General features: G+C 40.8%; 2 protein-coding genes across 3 annotated transcripts in view; both read right to left on the reverse strand.

Annotated features, from left to right (window-relative positions):
• The window catches only part of Cpne1 (copine 1), a 42380-nt gene extending 21445 nt beyond the window's left edge, over positions 1–20935 (reverse strand). The window contains 2 exon segments of the mRNA NM_001256465.2: positions 12128–12209; positions 20794–20935. The gene's annotated coding sequence lies outside the window, so the exon portion shown is untranslated.
• Rbm12 (RNA binding motif protein 12) lies at positions 685–20935 on the reverse strand. 2 transcript variants are annotated; one of them, NM_001037657.2, is made up of 3 exons: positions 20794–20935; positions 12128–12177; positions 685–7224 (listed from the first exon to the last, which is right to left on the reverse strand). In NM_001037657.2, exon 3 carries the CDS (start codon positions 7200–7202, stop codon positions 4104–4106), a length of 3099 nt encoding a protein of 1032 aa, NP_001032746.1. In that variant the 5' UTR covers positions 7203–7224; positions 12128–12177; positions 20794–20935; the 3' UTR covers positions 685–4103. The 2 variants fall into 2 exon arrangements, with proteins under 2 accessions (NP_001032746.1, NP_001396020.1); NM_001409091.1 differs by having other exon boundaries at positions 12128–12209.
• Positions 20936–22304: the final 1369 nt, after the last annotated feature.

A 22304-nucleotide genomic window follows, 5' to 3' on the forward strand; every position in this document is an offset into this window, starting at 1 on the left:
GACTGCCTGCTCAAACTCTCTAACACGCAATAGGGTATTCAAATATGAGCTAAACTCTTACATGAAAAAGATAGAAATTACAAGCATTTCCCGAGAACTTTGGTTGTAAGAAACGGCCCACTAATTCTAGCAACTCTAACCCGTTCTTTAAAACCAGAAGTCTATGGCAACTTCGTTTACTAATTTCATTAAGTTGAACAAATGTGAAAACACCAATGTCACAAAGCAGCAGTTGTTTTAGCTACCTTTTCCTCCCCACCTCAAGCCCATCAATAGGAATAAAAACACAAGTGGAAGAGAGTGAAATTAAGAACCACTCCAAGCATTTCTTTCCCCTTCTCCACTGCAACCAGTATTTGAGACCCTTGGAGACTCCTGGTGAGGAGGAGTATCTGGTCCGCAAGTTCTTTCCAAATCCACATAACGAAGCCATTAGCTAACAAAGCACACACAATAAAATGAAATTCTGAAAACGAAGATACCACAGATTTGACCTAGAATCAAGTCTCCTCCCTGCCGTCCCAGGCATCCTCTTCTTTCCACACTTCAGCATTAGAAGACGAGAATAAGCAACAATGGTTACCTCAAAGATCACCAATCCACACTTCCAAAGGCACACAATATGTTCTTGAGTTAGAAACAAGAACTTGAATGTGGTATACAGCTCAAAGAAGTACTGTGCAGTTAGAGCAGCAGAGCATCAGCCTTTATTTTGTGACAAGTTTATTGAACAGTATCCAAGACTTCTTTATAAACAAAAATTGCTAAATAATGCCAAAGTAGGATGTGCTGGCAAAGCTGTGGTCACTGTCAACAGCCCTTTGGCTGTGCTTGAGTTCAAAATTTTGGACTACAGAACTGCCAATAAAACCGCCGAGGTAAATTAACTTACACATGGCAATTGTGTGAGTGGGAAAAGTACTCAGTGATCACCACCAGTAACGTCCCCAAAACACGAACTAGGAGTCATTGTACATGTTCTTCACTCATTTTTCCAGCGCTTTCAAACTGAGTGCATTTTATTTTTATACACTTCATCAATCACAGAATTGAGCAAAAAGGAGTTTGAGTTCGCTTTTGTTTCCTTATGTTTGTGCAGGTGAGCATTTCCACCTAGAACCATGTGTGCTTGCTTACTTCCATATAGGCACGCACTCCTCGATTCTCATCAAGCAGATCAAGACTGACCTTAGCTACACTGAGCATTACTCTCTGTAAGTTTGACATTTCCTAATGCAGCTTTAATTGTCAATGCTTTGACAACTTAAAATAACAAGTCAGGAACTACATTTCACTTAACACTGTTGCATTAAAACAAAACCTACACAGCCACTAGTAATTGTACATCCAGACTAGCATAGACACAGAAACACCTCCAAGTTATGCTTATGAGCTAAATCTGGCACTGGAGTTTTAAAAATTTACAAATTTGCTTATTTATACAATACATTTGTAGGTTTCTCTAATCCTATAAAACCAAAAGAAAAATAAACACTAATAAAAACTTAGGAGAAACAAATTAAACCTAAATAAAATATTCTTTTCCATAAATGTCAAAGTCACCGAAAATAGACAATAAAATTTGCACATGAAGTTGAGAATACCTTGACAGTGTTTACAAACACACTTTGAGCAAAGCTTTACAAAACCTCCATACCATACAAATGAAAAAATTATGTAAATTCAAATCTATACCAAGTCTAGTTCTGGAGAAAATTTGTCTAAGAGATATGAATAGTTTGATAGAACACATTTTCATGGTTACTAAAACAAAAAACCTGAAACTTCAATGCCCAAACAACATAAAACAATATATACTTAGGAATTGGGTCTGCCTCAAACATACAAGCTCAGATTCCAGAGGGCAGAGCATTTAATTACATCCCACAAGCTCTGCTGTGATTAAAGGAAATGCAGAACACAATTCTCTCTGATTTCTACACCAACACTATTTTTCTTTATTTAATGAACAGTGAGAACCAGGGTTTTTTTTTTTTAAAGCATTTATCTAAGATGTAGAAATAACAATGGTTGCAATTGAGTGTATGAAATATTTAATAAGCATGTATGAAAATACAACCAAAATAAATTGTGAGAAAGGATAAAAGATTTTTACCTTCCAACAATCATTTTTTTTTTCTAAAATAAAGATAGTTTCCAATGGAGAAAATAACCTGCAGTTGAAATAAGATGCCCAAAAATAGTTCTGAAGTGTGTATACTCTGTCTTTGGAACGAGAAATGATTACTAAAACTGAACCTCACATAAAAACATATTGCTTTTTGAGGCAGTAGCTATCTGTCAGGTAAATTATGTTTGTGAGTTATCAAGTGATTCACAATGCAGCCACTTCTCAAAGTCTGCACAATCCTATCCCTGAACAAAACCCCCATACTCTCTCTCCTCTAAGACTAGAGTAGTGAACAGGCTTTCCAAACTTTCCACACAAGAGACTGTTGCCACTCTTAACTCTAAAATTACACGACGAAACTTCACTTCAGTGTACCACTCCCTTAGAACACAAAAAAGGCACTACAGAGAAACATACATACATTTGTGTGTGCATATGTATATGTGTGTATACATGCATAGAAACATGTATATATACATACATATATATATATATATAAAATATATATAATGTATGTGAGAAATGCTTAAATGCAGACTTCTCAATGTTGGTGTTTCAAACCAAAGCTACATTATGTGAAAGATACTATTTACTTCCCATTATTATTCATCAACCTCCAATTCTGTATGTTAATGTGAAATGTGAAATAGCTTTCAAGCATTTTAAATTTAAAAAAGAGCCTTAAGTGTCAGTGAACAAGATGTGATAAACCAAATGCTTTTAAGGGAAAGGACATTTAGCCAACCAGAGATTTGCGCATCTGAGTGTCCTGACTGCCAGAAGGAAAGACTATGAAAATGCACAGAGTGACCTCAATTCTCTCTTCTGGCAGCTGCACTTAGACTCGGCATAAAGAATTTTTGTGAACAGACTCATGATCAAACAACTACTCCAAAAGCCTCCAAATGAACAGAATTAACCACACGTCAGCCTATGATCCACCGGAGGGATTTTTCATTCTACAATACTGCTAACAAAACTACCACTTTCAATTTCAGTTTTATATTCCAAGATAGAATGTTCTTTCCTAGAATTCCTTTGTTCCAAAATTCACATAAATTGGGACAAAAACGATTTGCTAAATTAGTCCATCACAGTAAAGTTCAAATCAAACACCTAAACACTGATTACTAAATGGTTTCTGATTTTCATTGTCATCCAAACAATATGAACAAATTTTAACTTACTAAACTAAATAAAACTTGGTGATCAAACCCAATAAGGTCAGCAGAGGACTCCGAAGTTTATTTATGGTAAAAGTCATTTCACACAATCCTAAGTGTGACATGAGAAATCAAAGTTCAGGGTTATTTAGCACAAACCACAAGTGTGGAGTTTTTATATTAGAAATTAATTTAAAGCTAACAAAACAGTTGTACTTATTACAAGTGAGTCAATTAGGCACGTAAGCGGCAACACTGAAGCAGGACCGTCTGTACAGCAGGAGCCCTCGAGAAGCAATAAAGGTACATACAATGAATCCAGATACAGAGACTTTATTCAATTTTAAAAGAAAATAAAGGTTTCAGACAAAGCTTTGACCCTATAACAAAGCAAACATGTCCAACTTTAAATCAAATTGCAAAAGTGGCCAACTTCTACTTGTCAGCACTGGCACGAGCACCCTCCTCGAGCTCTACTCACGTCTCTATTTTCTTCATCCCATGTGGTATAAAAGAAAACCAATCTAGATTCCTTGATAAGCTTTATATGATCGAGTATTACAAACGGTCTCTACTGTACGCCAAAATTGTTTTTGTGTTCTCTCCAGACAGCTTTACTGTAACAAATTGCAATGTGTATTCTGTGAGTTGTAAACAGCCAACCAATGCTCTGTGTTAGAGAAACCAATCTATCTGCAATTGAAACAACCCACAGGTTCTAACTGGACTACTAGGAAAACAATCTGGATGCATTAATCGCAGCAAAAATAAAAAGAAAGATATACCCAATAAAGAACTGATGTGAACGGCTACCCTAGAACGAGTTTTACCTTTCTAGAACCTATAGGCCTATCATTTAAGTCAATGACAGCAGCTGTGGCTTCATCCCGAGATTCAAAGGCCACCATGGCTTCACCTGTAGGCATACCTTTTTCATTGTATTTTAAACATACTGAACCTGGAATTACTTGATAACCATAAAAGAAATCTAAAATTTCATCAATAGATACAGTAAAAGGCATGTTCTGCACCTTAATTATTGTAGGTCCTGGTTTTCCAGAGCTGGCTCCAAAGCCAGGGGGACCCCCAATATGGATCGGCCCAGGCCCAGGCCCAGGCCCAAAGGCTGGAGGCCCACTTAAATGACTAGGAACACTTCCAAGACCAGGGGGTCCATTTCCAAAACCAGGAGGAGCATTTAAACTACCTGGGCCATTTCCAAAGTTCTGAGGAATCCCCCCAAATCCTGATGGCCCACTTATATTATTTGGTGCACCTCCAAAACCTGGAACTTCCAGTCCTAGGCCAGGCAAACCACTATTTCCAACCGAAGGCATAACAGGCCTAACATCACCAAAGGCGCCCCCTAATCCTGGAGGGGGGAGTGGTGGCCCAAAAGCATTGGGCCCACCAAAATTACCAGGGAAGTTAAATGGTGGCCCATTATTGGCCTCCTTTGATCCTACAGTCAAGAAGACATGCTCTTCTCCTCCTGCACTGGGGATGCCAGGACCAGGTATTGCTGGTCCAGGCAGTGCGGGACCGGGTATTGCTGGTCCAGGCATTGCGGGACCAGGCATTGCGGGACCAGGCATTGCGGGACCAGGCATTGAGGGACCAGGCATTGCGGGACCAGGCATTGGGGGACCAGGTATTCCGGCACCAGGTATTCCGGGACCGGGTATTCCGGGACCCGGTATTCCAGGACCGGGCATTCCAGGACCAGGTATTCCGGGACCGGGTATTCCAGGACCGGGTATTCCGGGACCCGGTATTCCAGAGCCAGGCATTCCAGAGCCAGGCATTCCAGAGCCAGGCAACCCAGCAGCAGGCAACCCAGCAGCAGGCAACCCTGCACTAGGCATTCCAGCACTAGGCATTCCAGCACTGGGTATCCCTGCACTGGGTATCCCAGCACTGGGTATCCCAGCAGCGGGCATCCCTGCACTGGGTATCACTGGTACTGCAGGATTACCTGGAACAGGTATCTTTAAGCCCTTTTTCCCTTGGGCTGGGGGGTTTTTCTCAATCTCTCTCATATCTTCTAGGGTAACTATATGAACAAAAGCTTCTCTCCCATTCAGTTTTTTACGGTGTAAGTGTTCAGATTTATGTGCATCGTCTTCAGTTTTAAACTGAACCAATGCTTGCCCTAGACCTTGCCCATTGTTATCAACAAGAACATGTACAGCATTCTCATCCACTGGGATTCCTTCTAGGAACTGAAGAACATCCATCTTGGTAATGCTGAATGGAATGTTTGTTATATGGGCACAGACTTTGGCAGAACTGACTTCCCCCTCCGGATTTAACACCATTTCCCTCTGGTCATAGCTGAAGTTCTGAAGTCGTTTTCGAATCATATCTATCTTTTCTAGCATACCTTTCTTAGTTATTGGATGAACTTGAATAAAGCGATTGCCCATGTACTGTTTATGACGACAGAGAGCAGCCTTATAGTCAGCATCATTCCTGAACTCTACAAAGCCTTCACCAGTTGCTTTCCCATTGGGTCCATAAGCTATATAAATACTATCTTCCACAATATCCAACTTCTTAAAAAAATCAATGACATGTTTGTTTTCTGCTTCAAAGGGTAGCCCTTTTAAGTAAACACAAAAACCAGCCTCATGAGGTGATCTTGATCTTGACCTTTTCTGCCCACTGGGCGATTTTGACCTTGGAAGTGTCTGTGGAGGAGGGTGGGCTTGTCCAGAAGGCCCCATACTTTGCTTAAAAGTGATATGACCTCCAGCAGCTACCCACTGTCTCTCTGTGGCAGGACTGACTTCCACATAGCGTTGAATCATCAGCATTCTGTTCCGTTTCAAAGCTTCAAATGTATCTTGAGGGGAGAGAAACTTAACCAATCCATTCCCATTATTTCGCCCTACATGATCTTTTAACAAATGCACTGCATCAACTCGGAGCCCATGGAAAAACTCTCTGACATCATTTTCCATTGCAGAAAAGGGCATTCCATGAACACTCACATATAGATCATCAGGGTTGATGGGAAGAGACTTCACGCTGCTTTGAGAGTTCATCTGTATAGGGTTAACAGGATTTAATGGACCCAGAAACACAGGGTTCAGATTATTGTTCAGACTTATAGGTGCTCCAGAGCCATTCATTCCAGTAGGTAGAGGTGCCACAGGTGGTGGATTCAAGGGTGGCATGCCTGATATGGGAGGCAATGTGGTCATAGGTGGCACAGAAGGGACTGGGGGAATGGGAGGAACAGGTGGCACAGGAGGCAACGTTGGTACCGGAGGAGGAACTGGTATTGGGGGAATGGATGGCAGCGGTGGCAAAGATGGCATCGATGGGATTGGAGGAATTGGTGGTGGTGGGACTGTGTTCATTGGAGAAGCTGTACTTGGAATGGTTGAGCTGAACGTTGGACTCCCAAAAGAAGTCCCCATACTTGGAGGAGCAGTTCCTACGCTGGCTGTGGAAAACGTTTGTATGCTTTTGTTGCTCTCATGAACAGAAGTGGTAGCAGTTACTACACTTGGCGAAGGATTATTAAAGCTGGGTACTGTTGCTGGCAAGTTTACCCTGCTGCTCATCCCTGAGCTAGGTGGCGGTCCTGATCTACTAGCATTTGCTGGTGGTATATCTAAGTTGGCAGTTTCAAAACGCCTACGACTCAGTTCAATCATATTCTGCATTTCTGTTTTACTACTCAACAACAGTGTTACTTTCGACCCTTTAATTGTACCACCTGTGCGCATCATACCAAGCCTTGCATCTTCATCAGTGGCAAAAACGATGAAAGCCTCACCCAGTTCACCCCCTACAATATGCACGCCCCCATCGGGGATGGTCAATCCAGAGAAGAAGTGGCGAATGTCCATGGTCCCCGCCACAATTGGGAGACCTTGCAAACGGATGACCACAGCCATGCTGCGCTGAAACCAAACACACCTGCAGATGAGAAAAGGCAACGGCCATGTCAGACTCCTCATTATTATACCAAGTTTTTAGTTGCAAGAACGACCGGCTACCACATTATCCCACAAACATTCCCTCAAGCTATCACAAGGTCTTTAATTTAGATAATTCAAAGATCTCAACAATTTCAACTTCCAAAGACTTTCATTTTGGCAACAGTTAGAAGAGGTCCAGTCTAATATTCAAAAGATCCAGGAAAAACTAAGGACAGTAAAGTCACAATAAAAATCATTTAGATCACTAAGCCTCCAGTAAGACAAAATAAATGCGCAAAAATCTACAGGGAATTATGCAAATGATGCATCAAAATTAGTATTTAAAGCTGATTTAGCATCTTTCACATATAAAATTTATAATTTCATAGTTATCAGAGTGATACCTTTTAAGGTTCAATCTCAAAAGCCACAAGAAACAGAAAACTGTAATGTTCCTGGATTACAAATACCTAATGATAAAGTAGGGTCGTCTCAAATGAAGACTGGTGGTGTTTGACTAGCATTCAAACACTGGTCCCCAATTCAATCCTTAGCACAAGAAATCTCAAATGATAACAGATCCCATATTTCATAGTGCAACTTTTCACTATGTTCTATAGTTTTATTAAAAGAAAGAACTATATGGGGCTTGGGAATTTAGCTCAGTGGTAGAGCACTTGCCTAGCAAGCGCAAGGCCCTGGGTTTGGTCCCCAGCTCCGAAAAAAAGGAAAAAAAAAAAAAAAAAAAAAAGAAAGAAAGAACTATATGAGGCTGCACAGATGATTCTCTGGTAAGAACTTGCTGTAAGTACAATCACAAGAACATGAGCTCTATTCCCAGTATCCACACGAGCATGACTACCTATGTCTGAAAACCTAGCGGAAGCCTAGTTCCAAGTATACTGAAAGGTACTCAAGATAATAAGGCACAGAATGAATGATAGACGACCTGACATCCTCTTCCAGTCTTTGCCTGTATACACAGACTCACATGTGACCACATACAAACATGCAGGCAGACACACACACACACACACACACACACACACACACACACACACACACACTCCATTTCTCTAGGGCTAGATTTACTATAAACAAAGTTAACACATACTGAGATTCCAAAGAAACACTAAATAGAATTACAAAAAATCTAAGTTAACCTGTATTTATCACCCTAAAGTAGAACCTATTACACCACTATTCGTCATGGCTATTAGACCAAAACTCTAGTCCAATGACTCTATTAAATCTTGCTTTAAAAAAAGACAACTAGAGCCAAATTAGGAGGCCAATTTCTCTGAGTTTGTAGCCATTCTGCTCTATAGAGCTCCAGGTCAGTGAGGGCTTCATAGTAAGATTCAGTCTCAAAGAAACAAATGAACAAAATAGGAGTTGGGAACATAGATCAGTTGGCAGAATGTTTGCCTAGCACTCATAAGGCTCAAGAATCTATCCCCAATACCACAGATGCTCAGAATGGCAGCGAATATCAATTACCCCAGTATTTGAGAAGTTGAGGCAGGAGGATCTTGAATTCAAGAACAAGACCACAAAGTATACAGATTAATGTATAATGCACTATTAGGGCCTCCAACCCAACTTAACTCCTGTTGAATCTCTATTTATATAGCAAAATCTTCTCAAAAAAATAAATAAAAGGGGGAAAGGAAGTGGGCCTCAGTGAGATGGCTTAACTTGCTAATAAATGCTGAAGAGTTCCATCCCTAGGACTCATACACTGAAGAGAATTCTACATACACGCACGCCATATAAATAATCATAATGATGATGATAGTAATAATTGTAATTATAAGGTTCAGCTAGAAAAAAACAACTGAGCAGTTAAGAGTGCATCAGTTTGAGGCCAAGCACCCTCATAGTAGCTCATAAACACTTCTAAGAGATCTAATGTCCTTTCCTGTCCTCTATGGGCACCAAGGCACATACAGTACACACATACATATATAGCAAAATACTCATATATATTAAAAAAAATAATGATGATGAAGATAATAGCAGCAGCAGCACTTGGGAGGCAGAAGTAGACAAATCTGTGGTGACACTCATCTTTGATCCTAGCACCCAGGAGGCAGAGGCGAGCAGATGTCTGAGTCTGAAGACAGTCTGGTCTACAGTGAACTCCAGGCCAGTAGAGCTATACAGTGAGATATTGTCTCAAAACACAAAAAGTAGTAACAAGATGGGCTGGAAATGCAGTTGGTGCTTGCTTGGCATCCATGAGGCTTTGAGTTCAATCCCAGCACCTCATAAACCGGGCATGGAGGCATATACTTGTAATCCTATCATTGGAAATTTAGTTACAGGACGATCAGTTCAAAGTCGTACTTGGCTACCTAACCAATTTAAGGCCAGCCTGAGATACACAGGACTGTTTCAAAAATAGAAGGGGGAATGGAGCAATGTTTCGGTGGTTATGATCACTTGTTTCTACAGTGGACTCAGGTTACGTTTCCAACACCCATGTAGTGGCTTACAACTACATGGTTATTCCACTTCCAGGGGCTCCAACACCTTCTTCTGGCCTTGCCAGATACACATACACATACATGTGGGCAACCACATGAAATGAAGAAATAGCTCAGCAGTTAAGAGCTCAAACTGGGGGCTGGGGATTTAGCTCAGTGGTAGAGTACTTACCTAGGAAGCACAAGGCCCTGGGTTCGTTCCAAGCTCCAAAAAAAAGAACAAAAAAAAAAAAAGCTCAAACTGCTCTTCCAGGGAATCTGAGTTCAGTTCCAAGCACCATGTCAGAAGGCTTAAAGCTGCTTTCTAACTCAAGCTCCAGGAGCTCTAACACTTCTGGTTTGCATAAGCACCTACACTCATGTGCATATACTCACACAAAGATACGCGAACACAGATATTACATCTCCCAGGTGTGAATCTGATTTCAAGATTTCCATTTATTTGTTTGTTTGTTGCTCCTATTGTAGTACCTGGCAGCATCACCCTCTCACTTTTAATTGCTTCTACAACTTTTGTAAAAGAATGGGAACCAAAATTTGGGGATTGGAAAAATGATCATTTGAAACCAATGTGATCAATCAAGTTTTAAATATAAACCTATTAAGCTGGTTCTGAGTGCTCAGGGAAATTTTAATTACTTGAGATCTGGGTTTAATAATTTTTCAAGCTCTAAGACTTACACAAATGGAAGAAATTCTTCAATGTCAAATACTGCATGAACTCCAATTTAATGTAATAAAATCTAATTGTATCAACAATATTATAATTACTACATACAAAATAGGAATATATTGTTTAGTTGATAGTTGTTTTGGTTTTCTTGTTTCTTTGTTTCTCAACACATATTCCCCTTATCTTTTGTTTATTCTGAAATATGTTCTTACTATGTAGCCCTGGACTCACAAAGATCTACCTGCCTGCCTCTGCCTCTGCCTCTGCCTCTGGAGTGCTGGAATTAAAATGTGTGTACCACTACTCTTGGCAGCCTAAAACAACGAAGCTCATCTCACTGTTTAGTACATCTGAAAACATTTCATAAATCAAACACAGCCAAATTATATATCTAGACTCTTCCTTCCTACCTCCTAGAGTTGGGATGTGCTATCCCATATCCAATTTATGTTATACTGCAGATTGAACCAGAGCTTTGTGCTTGTTAAGCATACTCTACCAACTGATTTCATACTCTTACAATTATGTACACATGTAACCAAGAATGATGGACTAACACTAGAAACGGAGCTGGGGTGGGTGAGTGAAGCTTTTTTAGGTATGGTCTGTTTAGAGTCAACAAGAGGGCTGGTAAGAAGGCTCCAGTAACCTGAGTTTGATCCCTGGAGTCCACCAGGGAGAAACAAAACAACTGGCTTCTGTAACCTTCCCTATGACCTCCACGAGTGTGTCACTGCAAGTGCCTTTTCATACAAATACACACACATATACACACACACACACACAACTATTTAAAAAAAAACACACAACAAAGATCATCACCAATAGACCTCTATTTTCTATTTAGCATTGCAATATGGAAGTATATCAGCACATTTCCAAATAACCAAGTCAAACTCACATTCCTCACTGAATCTGAAATATGTTTATGTCCAAATCATGATTGCACTATGGTCAACTTCAAAAAATGTTTCATCACTTTCTATGGGGGTAACATCATAGGTAAGTAAGCAAGGTATTCAACACTTAAGGAAAACATGCTTTAGTTTATAACTAAGAATAAGATAAGAACTTAAAATGGTCCCAAGAACACAAGCCTAAATTACATCCATGTAACTTTCTAAACCATATTGCTAAGAGATTTACTCAAAGTCGGTACAATGAACCCAATGAAAACATCCCAATGATTAATAACCTGCCTAAGATTGCCAACTAGGAAAGGTTGGAGGATTAATAAATCAAGCAGAGTACAGGATCTACTCCCTAAACCCATCTTAAGAAGAAACAGTTATTAGGTTCTGAAAAATATAAAGAACTATCTGTTATTCTGCTACTAAGTACTTAGTTGAAAGCAAATCTTAACCTATCTTGAGTCTAGCTTGGTCCCTCCAACAAAAGGTTAAATTCAATGGCCAAGGTCTAAAATAGTTTGTGCTGCACAAACTATTCCCTAACATCTACCCCTGTATTTCTTAGGACTACAAGTAACCATGCCAAGCACTGGAATCTATCATGCATCATAATGCTATGGAGGATGGCGCACCGGCTTACTACCTAGCAATAAATGTATACATAAATGAAACAGACTCTCAGGAAACAACTATTCATCCCATTCTCATCCCTCAGCAAACACACGCACATACACACGCGCACACAGTTTACTACTACACCTATTTCCATACTGCTTAAGGTCTTGCATTTTATTTTGTATAAAAATGAACCTATTCAAAATCTCTTACCTTGTAAAACAAGAGATGTATTTTCTTAAGAAGTAGAGGCCAAGTCAATCCTGTGGGCAACCAATTAAAACCAACTTTTAGACTGCAATAGAGAATAAATGGAGGCAAAAATCAATGCAGGAAACAACAGGCAGAGGCCACACTGAACTGTACATTACGAAGAAGAGTCTGAAACCAGCAGAGTATTTCATAAGAATGTATAGTTTGTTTTGTTTTTTAAGGAAAGAGACACCAAAATTCCAAACATATTAATTTGATGTTGCTTTCAAGTCTGAAAACCATTCTACCAAGAAAACGTCAAGTAGTTTTATCAAGAATATACCATAAAATAGCCAAAACCTAAATTTAAAAACAGTTCTAAAGCTCAGTTTCAGATGGTCATTGCTTTATCACTTAACATTTACACAATCCAGAAAATTTCTTAAGACTATCAACAAGTTCTCACCAAACTTCTGAAGAAGCACAATAACAATTCCTGGACAAATGCCATCAACATGGACCGTCACAGACAACACTGCAATGCTCTTTCAAACAGATTACCTCTGCACCATATGATAGATCACAAAACACAACTGAAATGCAAGTTTAAACTCTAAGCACTAATCCCACTGGTGTTCAACACATTAAGGGAAATTTCTCTGAATGTAACTCCCAAACGAACTTGTTTAATACAAAGTATCTAAAGCACAAGTGTAACCCAGCACTCCAGAAGCACAAGCTGAAATACTACCAAGTCTAGGACTAGCCTGGGCTACATACTAAGTTCTAAGTCCAACCTAGGCCAACAACAAATCCCTGCCTCAAAAACAAAGTACTTTTCCAGCAAATGTCTTAGTATATAACGATACTTTCCAAACCACACACAGGTAACAGGGTACTTATCTTTCAGGGTAATTTTTTTCCAAACTAGTTAAGTTCTTAACAATTAACAAGCAAAATATATACCAAACAATTAGCCGTATTTATCCTTTAACCGTAATCTCTATGTGTAGAGGTTTCTGCCTGTATTTATCTCTGTATACCATGTCCACACCTGGCGCCCAGAGGCCAAGAGAGAGCTTCAGATTCCTCAGACTGCTATTATAGACAGTGTTAGGCTACCAGGTGTGTACTGAGAAACAAACTCAGCCCCTCTGGAAGAGGAGCCAATGCTCTACCTGCTGAGCCCTCTCTCTAGACCCAGAATTATACTTAAAAGACCATTTTGAAATGCATTTTTAATTTTTAACATTTTGGGGGGCGGGAGTAATACAGCAGTCCCAGACTGAATGTAAACCTAACACATTTTAAGCAAATCTTCTACTACTGAGCTCTACGCTCAGCTCAATATTTTAAATTTATTGTATATACGCTTTATATATGTTAAGTATACTATGTGCAGATGTGCATGTGGAGGTCTGAAGACAATTCTGAAAAGTCGGTTCTCACCCTCTACCATGTGGGTCCTGGGGTTAGAACTCAGACCATTACGACTGGCACCAAGTAGAGTCATATTGTCATCCTATTCTACTTTTTAAATCAGGCAGGTGATCCTCCTGGCTCAAATACACTAATTTATTTGTTTTTGTTTCAGAGACAAGTCTCAGGCAGCCCAACCTAGCTTCAAACTCAGTAAGTAGCTGAGGCTGGCCTTTATTGACCCTCCTATCTCTATCCCTCAAGTGCTATAGGGTACAGGTTTGTGTCAGCATGATCCACTGAAAGGTATGAACTGTTTTGAGGGAAGGTCTTGCTCACATTGTAGCCCATGCTGGCATTACAGGCATGTGCTACCATTTTTAAAAATAGTGACTTAAAAAAAATCTGTGAGCTTCTGGAAATCAGAGGGGACTCTTCAGTCTCAACACTTGCCGTCCTCCACCTTAAGAAAGGCTTCTTTCCTTGTCTTTTTGGCTGCAACACATCAGGTCAGCTGGGCCATGAACGTCTCAGGCTTCTGTGTCTATCACCCAGCTCCCCAGAGGAACACAGCTTGCAGATGTGCACTTCCTTCTTCTTTACATAGAGTCTGGGGATCCTCATGTCCCATTAAACCACTGCCTCAGACAGTCATTTCTAAATTCAGAAAATGAGAAAAAAACCTGCCACTCTCTGGTACTTAGATTAGTAACAGAACTACTTATCTGAATGATTCTCACTTTGTTACTATTCTTTGAGATCAAGTAAGCCACAGTAATAATTTTTATCACTAAAAGGTAAAACAAGGGGCTGGAGAGATGGCTCAGCGGTTAAGAGCACCCGACTGCTCTTCCAGAGGTCATGAGTTCAATTCCCAGCAACCACAGGGTGGCTCACAACCATCTGTAAAGAGATCCGATGCCCTCTTCTGGTGTATCTGAAGACAGCTAGCTACAGTGTACTCATATATAATAAATAATAAATCTTTAAAAAAAAAAAGGTAAAACAAATTTTAAAAAATCCTGTTTTATTCTAAACTTGTCTAATGAACAAAGCAAAAATTCCAAAATCTTAAAAGTACTACACAAAAGTGAGTTTTGCAACAAAAATCCAAGCTTTTAAAAGGCCAGAGCACTACATTAATCCCTTGCCATGTTATATACAAATCTATCCTAATACAAATTTGTACCAACTATCACTGTGTACATGTATATGATGTGTATGTCTATGCACATGTGCCATTCAGCACAGTGTGGAGGTAAGAGAACAACTTTGTGGAGTTCAATTTCTTTCTTCCTTTATGTGGGATCCAGGGACCAAGCTCAAGTCATCCAGACTGGTATGTGCAAGAGCCTTTACCTTCTGAACAACCTAGCCAGCTGTTTCTTGAACTCTCCATTTAGTTACATTTATCTAGTTAGTATATTTGTGTGCCACAGAAGCATAGCATATGTGTGTGTGGAAGGCAGAGGACAACTTGGAGACTCAGTCCTCTCCTTCCCCATGTGGGTCCTAGAGATTGAAACAGGATGGTCAAGCTTGATGGCAGTACCTTCACTCCCACAGAGCATCTCACAGCCTAACCAAACTCTTGATTCTTTTTGCCAGGAGTGGTCCGCTCACCTTCAATCCCAGCACTCAGGCAGAGGCAGTCGGGTCTGAGTCTGAGGCCAGCCGGTCTATAATGAGTTCCAGGACAACTACAGAGAGAAACTCTGTTTCAAAACAAACAGAAACAAAACCTGTATCTAGCAGTTTCTATAACTAGTCACAAAGGGAAATATAAAACAGAAAGTTTGCTTCAAATAAAGTAACAAAAATAATTATTGCAATACTTATCTCTAACTGCACTAGGAGCTAAGAACCAGGGTAAGTTTCTAGTTAATTTTTTGTGCTAAACATCTGGCACCTATTGGAGATTCTAATTTGAAAGGTCTGGCATAGCAGGATGTAGTACTATATTATATTCCCCTAACCTCACTGCTTCAGGAGGCAAGAGGCAGGAAGATACTGGGTTCAAAGTCAGAATGGACTACATAGTGAATTCAAGTCTAGCTAGGATGTAATATAATGAGAGCAGAAAAACCAAGTAGAAACAAAACACAAGGTATGAGCCTGAGCATGTCTCCCACATATTAGAGAACTGAGTTTCCTCACTCTTTTTTCCCTTTCAGACACTAAAAAAGACAAATTTAATTATACTCAAGGTTCCAAACAAGAACAGTAAGGAAAATTCTTATTACATTAAGAAATGTTGAAAGCCCAGCTGATCTCGGCCACCGTGTAGTTTAATTTTCGTGTTCAACTTACAGTACAGACTCAATCTGCAGACAAGAAACACCATCAGCACCCACACCAAGGAAAGGTGTGCGCATCAAGGCTACAGACCAGCGTTATTTTTAACCACAGCTCTTCCTTCAAAATAAGACAGATGGAGACTGAAATCTACAGCATTTTTGTTTCAAATCTCACTTTGTAAAGACCAGTAATTTTTATTAGCTCAAAAAATTATGTATTATTATCATGTTTGGATGTTCTGCCTAGATGCTGTATATCTGTGCATCACATGCACACAATACTGGTAGAGGCCAGAAAGAGGGTATCACATCATCTGGAACTGGCGTTACAGATGGCTGTGGGCTGCCATTTAAGTTCTGGGATTGAACCCTGGTGGTTTGGAAGACATCCAGTGTTCTTAATTGCTGAGACATTTCTCTAGCCCCCAAAGCACAAACTAACAGAAGCAGTGCTTTTTTCCTAGAGTCTGCTTATTCTTACGTGTTAAAATGTGAGCTAAAATCTAATTGAACGCAAGATCCCAAATTTAAAAATCTATCCTGCTGGGGCTGGAGAGATGGCTCAGCGGTTAAGAGCACTGACTGCTCTTCCAGAGGTCCTGAGTTCAATTCCCAGCAACCACATGGTGGCTCACAACCATCTGTAATGAGATCTGATGCCCTCTTCTGGTGTGTCTGAAGACAGTGATAGTGTCCTTACCTACATACATAAAATAAATAAATAAATAAATATCTTTAAAATAAAAAAAAAAAAAACCCTGCTCACCTGAATTTCTGGCAAACTTTGGAAGGACATGACTAAAACAATTCTATTTAAAAAAAAAAAAATGCGGTACTGGAGAGTTGGCTCAGCAGTTAAGAGCACTGACTGCTCTTCCAGCAACCACATGGTAGCTCACGACCATCTAGAAGGGGATCCAATACACTTTTCTGGTGTGTGTCTGAAGACAGCTGCAGTGTACTCACATAAATAAAAAGAATAAAAAAAAAAAAAAAGCTGGAGAAATGGCTCAGTGGTTAAGAGCACCAAGTGCTCTTCTAGATGTCCTGAGTTCAAATCCCAACAACCACATGGTGGCTCACAACCACCTGTAATAAGATCTGATGCCCTCTTCTGGTGTGTCTGAAGACAACTACTGTGTACTTATATATAATAAATAAATCTTAAAAAAAAAAAAAAAAGTAGATAGGGGAAGCCTACACACCTTTAATCCCAGCACTCAAGGAGGCAGAGGAAGGCAGACCTATGAATTTAAGGCTATCTTGATTTACAGAATACCAGGACATCGAGGGCTACCCAGAGAAACGCTATCTCAAAAAATGAAAACACAAAGTATTGACCCAAATGTGGCTGTTTGTCTTTAAGTCCAAAGCATGGAGGCAGGGGCAGGCAGATCTCTGGGGTTTGAAGCCAGCCTTGTTCCAGGATAGCCAGGAGCAGGCAATAAGACCCTGTCTCAAAAGAAAATAAAAAATAAAAATAGGAGCTGGAGAGATGGCTCAGTGGTTAAGAGCACTGTCTGCTCTTCCAGAGGTTCTGAGTTCAATTCCCAGCAACCACATGGTGGCTCACAACCATCTATAATCAGGTCTGGTGCCCTCTTCTGGCCTGCAGGTGCATACATGCAGACAGAAAGCTGTATGATGTATACATAATAAATAAATAAATGTAAAATAAAAATAAAAATAAAAAATAGGTACTGTGGCTAGACACTGCATGTGTAATGCTAGCACTTAAAGAGGCAGAGGGACAAAGAGTAAGAGTTTGAGGTTGGTCTGGACTACAACAGAGTCTTATAAACATATTTTAATCTACATATAAAATATAAGCAAGGAGAAAATTGGCCACTAATCCACAGATTTAATTCAGAAGACCTAAAACAAGCTTGCTCATTTAGCATATTTTCCACTTCATTTCCTAAAAAAGATATTGCTTCAGCACAGCAGAAATCAGATACAAACATTAAGTATTTGCATATTAACAAGATACTTATTTTACTAGCCATTCCAATTATTTGAAACTTCCAAGTAAAATGTCCATCAACAAACCTTTTAGTCACAAAGAGAAGGCATGAGCTAAAACCCCAGCATTTCCACTCTTTACCTGGCAGTAAACACTGAGAAAGTAAACTCTCATTTTGCAGAGTCATCAACCTTTACTTGACAGGAATCAGGGTAAGCAGAAACAAAAATCCCAACAACCCCTGAAATGTTCACCTCAGAGACCAGCAACAAAGCCTCTATTACAATGGGCACAATGTTATCAGCAGTGTAATCCCATCACCAAGAAATCATGAAACCACAGCTTCATCCCCTTGAATTTGTCCCCATCACAAAGTAAAACACACTTCCAATCCTGGGACTATCCTTATGAATACATTTTTCTGACACTGATATCACGTTAACTTCTCATTTAGTACTCAGGCAGCAAATCAAGACATTTGTAAATAAGATGTTCCTCCTGCCAAAGAATTTTAATATTGTTATCATTGATACCAACAAAAATACCCTTTTTATTCATTTATACTTCAAAATAAAAATATTACTTCTAGCCTAACTAACCACATCTACTTTCACTAGTTTTCAATCTTAAAGCTGGCTTTAAACTTAAAACTCTGCAAACCAAAGGCACACAGGTAGTTGGTAGTGAAGCTGCTAGAACTACAAGTGAAATTGTTTTTCTTTTTAGCCTAAAACAGAATTTTTAGTGAGCATTCATTTTTTTGAGTATTCATTAAGAATATGTAGAATAGAGGGCTGGAGAATCTGCTCAGTGGTTGAGATCAGTGCTATTCAGAGGATCCATGTCGACTCCCAGCACCCACATGGCAGCTCACAACCTTCTTTAACTCCAGTTGCAGGGATCTGACACCCTCTTCTGGCTCTGATGACACCAGGCATGAATACAGGAAAAATACCCACACACTTAAAAAAACTGTAGGCTAGGTTTTAGATTTCCCAGTGGACCATGCATTTTAGGGGGAGACTTAGAAATTAGTATACAATGTGCAACTAATTACTAACAACATTTTCAGAAAAACAATCACTTATTCAAACTAAATATCAAAAGCCAACTGTTACCAGTGACTCCATCAGTTTAAGAGTTCGATGTCAGCCTAAGCTACAAGATCCTATGGTCAATGAGGAACAAACAACCAAACCTCCAAGAATCAAGCTGTGCAGCATCTCTATGCAAACTTAGGTGGGGCTGTCATGACTGGCAATAATGTCTAACATCTGGCCCACAGTATAAAACAGAAGTATAATGAAGTTTTACACCTAAAAACTGTACCAAGGAGTCCCAAACTTTCAATATTCAGTCAATCAAAACATTCAACATGTCACAAAAAGTAAAAGAAGCCTAAAGTCTATTGCTAGTAGCCTAGAGCAGTAACCACCACATCGGTTTGATGTTCACAGATCTGAACATAAAATTATACATTACAATCCACAGTGACCGACATTTAATCAAGCATAAGGTGATATAAAAATGTAACACGTTTTGATAAACTACCCAATACACACTACGCACAGCCTTGTGAACTCACCTAAACACAAACATTTCATTTCCTTCAAAAATTATATTCGAAGTTATGTGAACATTCTATACAACCACTTTCTACTAATCCAAAAGTCTCCATCTCATTAAAAGCAGCAAGTTTCAAAAACAGGTATATCAGTCTTATTTACCTATTTTTTAATATTTTTGTAGGATTTTTTTTCCAACTGCAAACACTCTTTAACACTTTAACAGTACACAGTGGTTAACAAGATCCCAGACAATTTTTGTTTCTAAGACTGAAGTTCTCCAAAAACTGCACCTTAAACTATCCAAAAAGCTCAGCTGCCATCCTAGCTTTTCCCCACCAGGTTATAGAATTGATTCGCATCAACTTAAATCTTAAAAGCACCCAATAAAATGGTTTCTGCCAACTGCACACATTAGGTCATCTCTGAATTTAGGAGCCAAGAAGGCTTTAGGACCCAGAATACTTCTGCAACACAGCCTGTAATTCTCTACTTTATCTACCAGAATGAATGAATCTTTAGCACTTGGATTAACCCTAAATAGATCACATGAGACTCCTTATAACTTTCACTATAAAACACACACACATACTTGGTTCACGGGCACCCCAACCCGCTACATTAGTCCATACTGCAATACTAACCTGTAGATCCTTAAATGCCTTCTCTTCTATTTTACGCGGCTGCAATGTAGCGCCAACCTCAAGACAGTAAACTATCTAAGGCACCTACCCTCCTTCCTCCCTGTAACTCCCAAAGGTGCGGTAAAGGTGCTGCAGACAATGGCCCTTCCTTATTTGGGAAACAAGGACCAGCCATCCTATCTATAATTCTCCAAGACTTCATCCCTCTCCTACCTACAGGGCGGCTCCAATTACCTAGACTCCTTAGGAAACCTTTCCTCCTCAGCGGTGGACCTAGGAAACACTTCGCTACAACTCCTTGCACCTTCAGGCGACCAGTTCCCGGCCTCCCAAGAGACCTTCCTTCCCCTAGGTGTGTCTCTAGGTAGTCCCCTTTTGCAGGTCATAGGCCACTGGGACCTCTTCACTTTGGGGCAGAGGTGAGTTAAAACCTCGTTCCCGCTTAAAGCCAACGATGTCTTCCCCATTCTGCGTGCAGGCGTTTACACCGCAATCCCCCAACCCCGTAGTTCGCAGGCCGCGAGGCCACCAAGTGCTGGCCGCTTCCCCTCTCAGGACCACCGGGATGTCCCCGCTAAGGCCCCACTCCCACTTCGGCACGCAGACTCCACCTCTCGCATCCTCGGAGACCGCGGAGCGTGAACAGCGCCCCAGGACCCCCGCGGCCCCGCCGCGACCCTTTGTGTAGGGCGCTCGCGGCCGCGGGCTCCGAGGCCTGGGAAGGCCCCGCCCCGAGGCACCAAGGAGGCGGCTCGAGCCCCGCACAGCCCCGCCCGTTCCGGGGCTGCGGGAGTCTTACCGGGGAGAGCTTGCGCGGCACCAGAACCCAGACCCGAGTTACCCCCCGCGCGAGTGCCTCAGCCCTGCGGCCGACAGCCCCAGCCCGAACGGCTTTCCCGGAGCCCACTGCAGCCAACACCTCCGCTGCCGCTTCACAAAATGGCCGCCCGCCCGCTCCGCGTTCCCAGAGTGGGCGGAGCGCCGCTACCGACGTCACCTGGTGGGAGACGCAGGCGCGCTGAGGTTTCGGAGTGGGGAGGGGGAAACTTTGGAAGTTGCAGGTATTTGGCTAAACCCGGCTTTTTAATTGCTGTTTGCAGAGTCCGGCCTGAAGCTATTGTCCAAGGTTCGCTGCAGAGCTTTTGTACAGGTTCCTTTGGCTTTTAGAGCCCCCGTGAAAGTGTGCCTACACTGCAGAACTGTCTTCAGGATTAAACGCACCACCAAGCAAAAGGTCCTGTTTTGTTTTGTTTTTTTTTGGCTATTGAAAATATTTTGCCTTGGGGTGGAGAAAAGGCTCAAAGGATAAAAGCTCATACTGCTCTTCACGAAGTCTTGAGCTGCTCACAACCTCAAGTAACTCGGGCCTCAAATCTGACGCCCTCCTCTGGCCTCTGAAGACATCTTCACTCATGTGCACAAACTCTTACACAGAGACATTAATAAAATTAAAATGAAAATAGATATAAATATAAAGAACAAATATAAAAAGAAGGAAAATGTCTTTTTTTAAAGATTTATTCATTTTTTATATATAAGTACACTGTAGCTGTCTTCAGATACACCAGAAGAGGGCATCGAATCTCTTTTTTTTTTCTTTTTTTCGGAGCTGGGGACCGAACCCAGGGCCTTGTGCTTGCTAGGCAAGCGCTCTACCACTGAGCTAAATCCCCAACCCCCGGCATCGGATCTCTTTACAGATGGTTGTGAGCCACCATGTGGTTGCTGGGAACTGAACTCAGGACCTCTGGAAGAGTAGTCGGGTGCTCTTAACCGCTGAGCCATCTCTCCAGCCCGGAAAATGTCTTTTAATCTCTCCTGGCCGCCCATATAATCCCTGGTATCTGATTATACCTGAAGTCCTAGGCTGCACCAGACTATGCCGCCTGTGCAGGAGGAAGGGGGTGATTGGGGAGGTTGGGGGGGGGGGGGGGGAGACAGAGAGAAAAAGATCTCCTTTCCTGGGTCTAAGCTTATCATAGCCACTATTCCCTAAGATCGGGATCAAAAGCCTATGTCTTCCATTCCAGATTAAAAGTCCAAGTGAGGGCTAGAGAGATGGCTCAGCGGTTAAGAGCACTGACTGCTCTCCCAGAGATCCTGAGTTCAATTCCCAGAAACCACATGGTGGCTCACAACCGTCTGTAATGGGATGCTCTCTTCTGAAGTGTCTGAAGAGAACTACAGTGTACTAACATATAAATAAAATAAATAAGTCTTAAAAAAAAAGTCCAAGTGAAATCAATAACCCAATAATAATAATAATAAAATAATAATAATAATGCCTAATATTCTTTGTTCAATGGCAAA

This window comes from Rattus norvegicus, chromosome 3 (assembly GCF_036323735.1).
Source record: "Rattus norvegicus strain BN/NHsdMcwi chromosome 3, GRCr8, whole genome shotgun sequence".
NCBI lineage: Eukaryota > Metazoa > Chordata > Mammalia > Rodentia > Muridae > Rattus > Rattus norvegicus.

What these genes read in the sequence shown, in the direction of transcription:
- Rbm12 (NM_001037657.2), bottom strand. Translation starts at nt 7,202, where the DNA reads ATGGCTGTGGTCATCCGTTTGCAAGGTCTCCCAATTGTGGCGGGGACC.